The sequence below is a fragment of the Lycium barbarum genome, chromosome 5 (assembly GCF_019175385.1).
Source record: "Lycium barbarum isolate Lr01 chromosome 5, ASM1917538v2, whole genome shotgun sequence".
Lineage (NCBI taxonomy): Eukaryota > Viridiplantae > Streptophyta > Magnoliopsida > Solanales > Solanaceae > Lycium > Lycium barbarum.
Genome location: NC_083341.1, coordinates 116,001,333 through 116,011,545, shown reverse-complemented (window position 1 = coordinate 116,011,545; position 10,213 = coordinate 116,001,333). Strand labels below are relative to the sequence as shown.

At 34.7% G+C, this 10,213-nt stretch overlaps 1 protein-coding gene across 2 annotated transcripts; it reads left to right on the top strand.

The window, feature by feature from the left end:
• The first annotated feature begins 200 nt into the window (after nt 1–200).
• Nucleotides 201–4,360, top strand: LOC132641201 (ultraviolet-B receptor UVR8). 2 transcript variants are annotated; one of them, XM_060358096.1, is made up of 7 exons: nt 201–568; nt 1,087–1,126; nt 1,280–1,519; nt 1,620–1,969; nt 2,049–2,450; nt 2,908–3,295; nt 3,865–4,360. In XM_060358096.1, exons 3-7 carry the CDS (start codon nt 1,295–1,297, stop codon nt 4,105–4,107), a joined length of 1,608 nt encoding a protein of 535 aa, XP_060214079.1. In that variant the 5' UTR covers nt 201–568; nt 1,087–1,126; nt 1,280–1,294; the 3' UTR covers nt 4,108–4,360. The 2 variants fall into 2 exon arrangements, with proteins under 2 accessions (XP_060214079.1, XP_060214078.1); XM_060358095.1 differs by having other exon boundaries at nt 1,239–1,519.
• The last annotated feature ends 5,853 nt before the right edge of the window (nt 4,361–10,213 follow it).

Genomic DNA, 10,213 nt, shown 5'->3' with positions numbered 1-10,213 from the left:
AGTCACTTATAATTGAATCACCCTAAAACTCAAATTATATTAGCAAAGTATTGTAGTAAAAATTACTTACCACAGGGCACAGGGTAACAAGAAGGTGACGTGCAAAAAGCAATCTGAGTTGTTTGAGTGTACACAAATGAAGATGATATGCAATGTGTGGGTGTCAGTATATATATATGTAAAAGGCCATCCAAGCCTCTAGCTTTGGTTTTTCTCTTGAAAGACACCTCATCATCTTCCCTTCGGTTCCACCTTTATATTTCTCACACAACTATCCCATTTTTTTAGCTAAATAATAAAAAAACTTATATAATTTACCCATCTCTCTTTCTCTCCTTGAAAATTGAAACTCTTCAAGAAACACATCCCATCAAACCACCTATTTTCTTGCTTATATCGTTATCCAAAAGTAAAAAAAAAAAAAGTAAAAAAAAATAGCAGATGATGGCTTGATCAGTCTTTTGATCTGATATACCACTTGGTTACTCATCTTGTTTGATCAGAATTGTATAGATTTGGTTGCAAAAATTCACATGGTTTTTGAGAAATCTTTGAGGCTCTTTGTCATGTAATAATTTTTGTTTTTTTCTTTCTTTAATTTTATGTTTCTTGGATCTTTTGATGATCAAAATGTACAGACTCTGAGAGCTATACCCATATAGTTGTTATTACATAATTCTCACTTGTCTATTGGTTTGGATGATGAATTGAACATGTAGTTAGTATCATCTGATGGTCTTTGGCATAATAAAGATCAAAACTTTATTATGTTAGATTGATCTTTTTACCCTTTTTTTGCCCATGTTAAGTGTTTGATCATCAATTTATTTGTGGGGTTTCTTTCTTTTAAGGGTGGAATATCCTCTGTTGAAAGATTGGTATTTTGGTATCCTTCACGTTACAGTTATCTTTAGCTTTCTTTATCTGTAACCCTTGAGTTGCTTGTAAATTACTGTACCTCTTGACTTTTTATGATATGATCATAGTCTTTTCTTTTCTTAAGTTATAATTTTCTTTTCTGGGATAAAATTTATTTGACCAATCTAATGTTGACTGTTGAGTGATGATGATTTTTATTGCTTGTAGGTCTGAGGCTTGAAAATTTGTGATCAGCTTCTAATTTAAGGTAAAAGTTCTTGACAATAAGATTCTTGCATTTGTACTTGCTAAAAATGGAAACTTTTCTATCTGTGAGTGTAATTTGGTTTCCTATGTATGTCCTTGTTGGGGTTTTATAGTGATTTAGAAATCCTCCCATTGCCTAATTTGGGCACTGCAGAATCTAGCAGTGCCCATGGACGCCTCAATGAGTGGAACGTCGAGTGTTCAATACCATAACATTGCTGAACAACCGATTGCTACAATTGTAACCTCCCCTGTCTCGACGTTTCAAAGGCAAGTGCGGCACTGCTTTGGGAATGCGACACCTGGCGAATTCCCATTGTCAGCCAACCCGTCTATCGTTCTTCATGTGCTTACCGGATGTAATTTGGATCCCCAGGACCTTGCAACTCTAGAGGCAAGTGTTTATTACACTTGGTGTTGTACACGTTAAATAATTAATTTGGCTTAGAATTGATGGTGCTGCTGATTTCCTTTACATATAATGTGTCTTGCAGGCCACCTGCTCCTTCTTTCGGCAGCCTGCAAACTTTGCACCCGATAATGAGCTCTCCTTAGCTGAGCTGGCAGCTCTTGATATGTGCCGAAAAAGAGCTATATTTAAGCCAATGACTCAGGAGCAATGTGAAGATCTGAAGCAAAGATGTGGGGGCTCCTGGAAGCTTGTTCTAAGATTTCTACTAGCTGGGGAAGCATGTTCCAGGCGGGAAAAATCGCACGCGGTAGCTGGCCCTGGTCATAGTGTTGCCGTGAGTTCAAAAGGAGTTGCATACTCGTTTGGGTCTAACAGCTCAGGGCAGCTTGGAAATGGAACCACGGAAGAGGAATGGCGGCCGATCCCAATTAGGTTGTTAATTTTCTGTATCTACCTCAAGTTGTATGGCAAGTGAAATGCAGGGAGTTAATCCGAGCTTTCTGTTTTCCAGATCACTTCAGGGTATTCGCATTATTCAGGCAGCTGTAGGGGCTGGCAGGACTATGCTGATTAGCGACACCGGGAAGGTATTTGCGTTTGGCAAAGATTCGTTTGGCGAAGCTGAGTACGGTGTCCAAGGAAATAAAGTAGTGACTACTCCACAGCTGGTAGAATCTTTAAAAGACGTCTTTGTTGTACAAGCTGCGATTGGGAATTTCTTCACTGCCGTATTATCAAGAGAAGGAAAGGTTTATACATTCTCTTGGGGAAATGAAACTAAACTTGGTCATCAAACTGAGCAAGCTGATATGGAACCCCGTGCATTATTAGGTGCATTAGAGAATATTCCAGTGGTGCAAATTGCAGCAGGATATTGCTACCTTCTTGCTCTGGCTTGTCAACCTAGTGGCATGTAAGTTCGTACTTCATCTTTTAGAAAGACTGTTTCATTGTCTTTGGAATAGTAACCCGTTTGGCCAAGCTATTTTGAAAAATGCTTTGAGAATAGCAGTTTGTGTTTAGCTAATTAATTTGAAACACACTTTTTCCAATTAGAGTAGTACTTTGTGCTTGGCCAATGTTTCAAAAGTGTTTCCCGGAAAAACAACTTTTTTAGCTTCTGCTACTACTCAAAAGCACTTATTTTTCAAAAAAGTAAGCAGTTTTGGTTTCCAAGAAGCTTGGCCAAATAGGCTATAAGTCACTTTATGTACCAATTACTGTTGATATAAGCATGTTGATAACTCAAATGTGCTAACCTAGCGAGCGATTACTGATTTTTTTCTCCTTTAGCATCATATCATGAGTGGCTTATCAATAAATGATTCTCCTAACTATTTTCGTTGACATTTTCTTTTGAATAACATCAGGTCTGTGTATTCTGTTGGCTGTGGATTGGGTGGAAAACTTGGTCATGGAACTCGAACTGATGAAAAAGTCCCAAGGTTAATTGAACAATTTCAGACTTTGAATCTTCAACCTGCAGTTGTTGCAGCTGGGGCTTGGCATGCTGCAGTTGTAGGGAAGGATGGAAGGGTTTGTACATGGGGTTGGGGCCGTTATGGGTGCTTGGGTCACGGCAATGAAGATTGTGAATCAGCTCCTAAGGTAGTCGAAGCACTAAGCAATGTAAAAGCTGTTTATATTGCCACAGGGGATTATACAACCTTTGTGGTTTCTGATGACGGAAATGTTTATTCATTTGGTTGTGGAGAATCATCTAGTCTAGGACATAATACTGCTGCCGCTGAAGCACAGGTTTGCCCTTCTCATAATTTTGGTTTCTTGTATTGTTTTAGAAGTCTACTCCCCTACATTAGTTATCCAACCAACTTATTGCATTGGGAATTCTTGGTTGAGTCCATTCCTCTGCCTTTTATCTGTTTGGGGAATTCTTTTACCTTTTTCTCTTTTCTTTTCCATCTCAAGTATTTTTCTTGTGTTCGGGTGCATAGGAATTGGATTGACTAGTAATAAGAGAACATTGAAAATTATGAGACGGAGCCAGGATTTGAAGTTTATGGGTTCTGGATTCTAATCTTTTTAAGTTACTGGCTTCTAAATTTATAATTTGTACATATTCGATGGACTTTTAAGACAAATACAGAGTTTTACCAAAGCTATTGTGTTCGACCGAACCCGTAGACAACACTCATAGCTCCGCCCTGGTAAATATCTTGTATATAGATAGAGTGGCCACCTGAACTGTGATCCGGTTGGATATCAAGTGAAAATGTTAAAAGTTGTCCTTTTTTTAAAAAAATCTGTTCCGATAAGGTTGAGTTCCTCTAACTCTTCGTTTACAAAATGACCCTTGCAAATTTCAGGGTAACAGGCATTCAAATGTTTTATTCCCCGAGGTTGTAATGTCATTGAAGCAGCTGAATGAAAGAGTGGTGCAGATAAGTCTCACTAATTCGATATACTGGAATGCTCATACATTTGCATTGACTGAATCTGGTAAGCTTTATGCATTTGGTGCGGGCGATAAAGGACAGCTAGGCGTGGAGCTCAGTGCCAACCAAACCGAAAGGGCAATCCCGGAGCGGGTTGACATTGATCTCGGTTAAACATAGATTATTCCTGCTCTTTCACATATTTATGCGTTGGTAGTTTATCATTCTCATTAACCTCATCGTGCGTTAATATCTGCTGTTTACATTTCCATCTGTAAATACAAACAAATGATTGTGAAAAAGCTTAGGTTTTTAGGATCTGCACAAGTTTAACCTCCTAAGAATTTGTTGGCTCTTGGCCACAAGCGGTAAATAGTTGATACAATTCGTTAAGGTTGATATTACAAGTACTCATTTGCTCTGTTCAGTTTAAACCTTGTGATTCAATGTCCTTCTGCTAGAGTGACAAACATAGATTAAAAGAGGTGGACCTTAGGCAGATTTTGTGAGTTCAATTGAACTCATTGCTTTCGGCTCGAACTATATATACATATGCGACAAAAAAAATAAAAAAATAAAATATATACTTTTAAATTTTTTAGAGCCCACTCATTCTAAACTCATCGACTTTGGATTCTAAGTTCGCCTCCATTACACATCTATAATCACAAGGATTATGCTATAGAACTGTCTACCTTGAGCTGTAGGAGCGGAGCCAGGTAGTGGTCGGGGGGGGGGGGGGGGTAGGGGGGTTTACTTGAACCCCTTCGACGAAAAATTACATTGTATGTGCAAGATTAAAATTATTATTTATCTATATATAATAGATGTAGAACCACCTTGACTTCTTCGTATATTTACTTTTTTATATTTTTGAATCTCCTTAATCAAAATCCTGGCTCCGCCCGGGGGTTGGCTTGGAATGCTAGAGGAAAGTTGTGAATTTATTTATTGGTTTTGTAAGATGGGGATATAACCATTTGAAGTTTCTATGCCCCCTATTATTTCATTAACGTTTCCAGTATATTTCTGCATTTATTTTGGGATGTGAACTAGCTTTCTAATTGTTCTCCTCCTGTTCATTGTTTGGTGCTTCTTTTTTTTTTTTTTTTTTTTTTTTTTGTGTGTGTGTGGTTATCTATTGGTAAATGTAACTTGGAAAATATTCAGTAGGACCACAGAATAATTTATTGCATGGTTGCCACTTCGGACCAACTGTTGATTGCAACCTTAATGTTGATAAACAGTTTTAGTTGCTTTATTCACTTATTCTATTATGGTTGCTTCTAAAACATGAGGATCTATATCTTTCCATGCCGTTGAATATTAATCGAAAAGATCATCCAAGGATGAGAAATACAACGTGATATGAATGTGAAGATGTCTATTCTACTAGCTTTTCTCTCGGTAAAAACAAAGTTAAGAGCTATACCACCATTTCACTCGTATTACTATTTTCTGGCGATGGATGTGACTTGTGAGATTAGTAATTACGTAACCTCTTCAAATTAGTTAACTATAATATAATTCATTTTTTTGCGCGGATAGCCCTTCTTTTGGGGTGCTCTTTAAATTTTCCCCCTCATATTTGTGGTCTTTAAATTATGCCCCTCATATTGCTGGTCTTTAATTTTTGCCCTTCGTATTGCAACTCTGAGCGTTCACGCAGAAATCATGAGGTTTTGGGTTCGAACCCCGCTCAAGCATAAATTTAAAAAAAAAAAAAATTGCAAGGCAAAGTTTGGGTCGCGTGTATGCCGGACCCGGCATACACTTGTTAAGAAATTACCAAAGTTATGCCGGACCCGGCATACTCATGCCTTATGGGCAGACTTGGCATGAGTATGCTGGGTCCGGCATAACTTTGGTAATTCCTTAACAAGTTTATGCCGGTGGGGGCATACTTATGGACAAACTTTTAATGAACAAACTTTTAGTTAGGCCTTAACTAAAAGTCTTTTCCTAGTTATGCCTTATGGGGCAGACTTTTAGTTAAGGCACAACTAAAAGTATGCCCAATAAGGCATAACTAAAAGTATGCCCTATAAGGCGGAACTTTTCTTTATGGCATAATTAAAAATTTGCCTTATAAGACAAAGTCTATGTCTTAAGGAAAAGTTATGCCTTATGGGGCATACTTTTAGTTGTGCCTTAACTAAAAGTCTGCTCCACAAGGGCATAACTAGGAAAAGACTTTTAGTTAAAACTTAATTAAAAGTTTGTCCATAAGTATGCCGGACCCGGCATGAACTTGTGAAGGAATTACCAAAGTTATGCTGGACCCGGCATAACTTTGGTAATTCCTTAACAAGTGTATGCATGTGGGGGCATAGCGAAATTTAAACTTCGTCTTGCGAATTTTTTAAAAAATTTTGACTGAGTGGGAGTTCGAACCTGGAACCCATGAGTTTTAACCAAAGGGTAAAATTTAAAAATTTCAAATATGAGGGGCAAAATTTAAAGATCACCTCAAAAGAAGGGCGAATTGCCCAATATAATTCAAGTCTCCAATAGTTAAAAAAGAAAAGTCGACAACAGTTGATGTGGCTGGCATACTTATATTCTCTGCGTGGTAAGATTCGAAGCCTAATATAATGTACGCATAGGTGAATTCATGATTTTAATCTGATGGATTTGACCTTTAACATTTGTAACAATAAATTCAATATATTTTTGAAATTATGAGTTCAGATTTTGATATTTGTTGAAATTTGTATGAGTTTTCAATAAAAATTTATAATCTGCATCTAAAAGCACATGAACCTCCCCTGAATGCACGAGGACCTTTATTAGGGTATGATTTAGCGGTAATTAAGTGAAGTTTATCGAGAAAGAACAGAGTTGAAAGCTAAAATCTCAACTGATGGACAAAGTATTAGATATTTGTGTTGGTAGGAGATAACAAATGTCTAGTGAAATAGCAAAGATCCATGCAAGTTAATCTACACATCACTGTTATATAAGAAAAATGTAATGCACAAGTACAAAGAAAAGATTCAGCTTTTAGCTAAGCGTATTACATTTACCAAGCTTTTGGAAGTATTTTTCTAAGTCAAAATACTTTCAGTCTTAGCTAGGCATATTGCATTTACCACAAAGCTTTCAAAACTTGCGCAGATTGCCCTTCATATGGACTGGTCTTTAATTTTTGACCCTTAAATCGTTGGTCTTTAATTTTTGTCCCCACTTCTCATTTAATAAAAAATTGTGGGCTATTATTCGCTAGTCTATGAAATGAGAGATTCGGGTTCAAATCCGAGCAGAGTAAAAAAAAAAAAAACCGCAAGGCAAAATTTTCATAGAAACTATGCCTATTAGGGGCAAAGTTATGCTTTAAAGCATAGTTCTATAGTATCCTACATAATTATGCCAGATAGGGCATAGTTTCTATATAGTTACATAAAAACTTTGTCTTTGCCTTATGGCATAGTTCTGTAGGATAACTTAATTTCTACAGAACTATGCCGGGCAAGGCATAGTTTTTTAGAAATTAAGTTATACTACAAAACTATGCCGGACAAGTCATAGTTTTGTAGAAATTAAGTTACACTACAAAACTATACCGGAAAAGGCATACTACAGAACTATGCCTTAACATAACTTTGGCCGAATAGGCATACTTTCTATGAAAACCTTGACTTGCGAATTTTTTTGACTCTGCTGAATTCACCCAGAATATCAAGGTATTTTCGGCCACTTTTTTATTACTTAAAGTGTCGAAGGATAAAAATTAAAGATCAACAATTTGAGGACGAAAAATTAAAGACTACCCCCAAAATAGGAATTTGTGCGAATGACCCCGAAGCTTTTAGGAATGTTTTCCTAAGTAAGCCACAAAATTTTGGTTGATTGAAAGACCACTAATGGAAACATCAATTTGGAAGCCCAAAATGGAGAGCAGCTGCCCAACCAGGGTGTGGTTGTGGGCTAAAATACATTGTAATGAAGGACGCACAACAAAATATTCAAACAAGGGCAAAAAACATATATGTACATAGTAACTTAGTAAGTGAGTATATATACAGAACATGATGATATTTTTCAGTTTACAAAATATATCAATAGATTTGTTATAAAATCTATACGAATTAGGTTAATTAAAAAGAAGTAAATAAAACATTAAATAAATTGTTTTCCTTATTTTATCCACTTTTCTCTCTTCATTCAAAATTAAGAGATATTATTCCCTAATTTTCTCCGCTCTTTTATTTCATCCACTTTTCTCTCCCCATTCAAAATTAAGAGATATTGTTCCCTAATTTTCTCCAACTTTTACTCAAAAAGTTCATTCTAATCGGTAATTTTTATGTACAAAGTTCATACACCAGAAAACATATATGTATAATTTTTGTATGCAATATGTACAACTGTATAAATTCGTTATATTTTTATATATATGAAACATGTATAAAAATCATATGTGTATGACAAAGTACATTTAAATTGTATAAAATATATCAAAGTATGTATAAATTTTAGAAAATATGTTTAATAAATTTGAAATTGATACAAACCAGATTCCATACAAAGTTCATACACCAGAAAATAAATATGTCTAAATTTTTGTATGCAATATGTATAACTGTATAAATTCGTTATAATTTTTATGTCTGAAATATGTGTAAAAGTTGTATGTATATTTTGATTATGATAAAGTACATATAAATTGTATAAAATCTTATCAAAGTATGTATAGATTATGAGAAAGTATATATGTATAATAAGTTTTCTGATTGATACAAACTAGATTCCATACACATTTCATACACTAATTCATATCGAATTTATTCGCATTTCATACACATAGTACCGCATATATCTAAATGATATACAACAAATTTCATACACATTTTATACATATATTAGTTTTCAACATTTTTTGAAAACTACAGTTTATATAATATATAAAGATTTCAAACACACAATGATCACACCTATCTCAAAACGATACAAATCAATTTTTATATACAATTAATACACAGGTCAGTAATAAAAAATACTTTGTAATATTGGTTTGAAAATTTATTCTAGGAGAGAAGATGAATTTTAGGTCTGGAAATGATGTCTATCATAGAAGGAGAGAAAGAGAGAGAGAGAAATCTTTTTAAAAAGTAAAAGAAGTTGATTGGTAACTATTCTAAAATTAAGCCCACATTCAAAATCTGATTCTTTTCCTTTTAAAAAAGCCTAAAATTGTGGGATCTCATTAAACCAAAATCTAGTATACTTTGTAATTTTGTTGGTATGTTTTGTAAATAAGGAAAAGTATCCTTATGTTTTGTAATATAGAGTCTTAAGAAATATTATTAGGTCATTTTCCCTTCAAACAATCGGAGAAAAAGAATATTATAAGGAGAGTTCTTGAATTTTTGGTTCCACTAACAATTTTTTTTAAAAAAAGATCTATGTTAGCTTATCGGCATAAATTTTAGTTGCAATGTGCGCATAAGTTAGTTTTACCAATGTGAAAATAATTTTGGACATTTCAAGTTACAACAGTGAAGATAATATAATGTGTTGTCAATTGGACAGGACTTTCAGTTTTATTGATTTGTGAACAATTGACCAATACATGTAACTTTTTTATATGAGCAAAATTTGTGGCCAATTGAGCAGGTTCAATATATTGAATGTCACAAACTCCTATTCCCATAGGCAAAACAAATTCATGCCCACAACTAATACCTATTGGGCAACATAGGTCATTTTATAAAACATTTATTAAGGCGGGCCAAAAGTTCAAGACCCTCCCTTATGGAGGTTATTCTTGCAAATCACCCTAAAACAATTTCATTGGGCCCACAGTCTATACAGCTAGGCAATTAAGTTCAATTAAATTAAAATTTATATATAATATAAGGTTAGACATAGACAAGGTGATGTGGCATCTCTCTATGGCCAGCATTGCTATTTATCTTTTTTCTTTTTCTTTTTTTTTTTGATTTTTTTGAAGAATTGTTATACATAATCTATTAACTAAATGACTTTAACAAGCCTCACAAAATAAATAATTGAATTTATTCCCATGTTTGAGTAATAAGTCAGATCTTTAAGACAGCCCAATAACTGCTTTCCACCAACGTAGTAGCAAATAGTAATAGGGATATCAGCGAGAGTGAATTCCTGAATTAAATTAATAGTGATTATACTAGCCCACTACTAGATCTTAGGAGTAACTGGCAACAACCATTCTTTTACCCCGACCTCCTTAATTCTTCACTTGTCATTGTATAAAAAGAAAGACACAAAAAAACCTTCTAATCGTCTTATAGATTGAATA

What these genes read in the sequence shown, in the direction of transcription:
- LOC132641201 (XM_060358096.1), top strand. Translation starts at nt 1,295, where the DNA reads ATGGACGCCTCAATGAGTGGAACGTCGAGTGTTCAATACCATAACATT. An exon ending in AGGACCTTGCAACTCTAGAG is followed by an intron (nt 1,520 to 1,619) that starts GCAAGTGTTTAT and finishes TGTGTCTTGCAG; the next exon opens with GCCACCTGCTCCTTCTTTCG. An exon ending in GCTTGTCAACCTAGTGGCAT is followed by an intron (nt 2,451 to 2,907) that starts GTAAGTTCGTAC and finishes GAATAACATCAG; the next exon opens with GTCTGTGTATTCTGTTGGCT.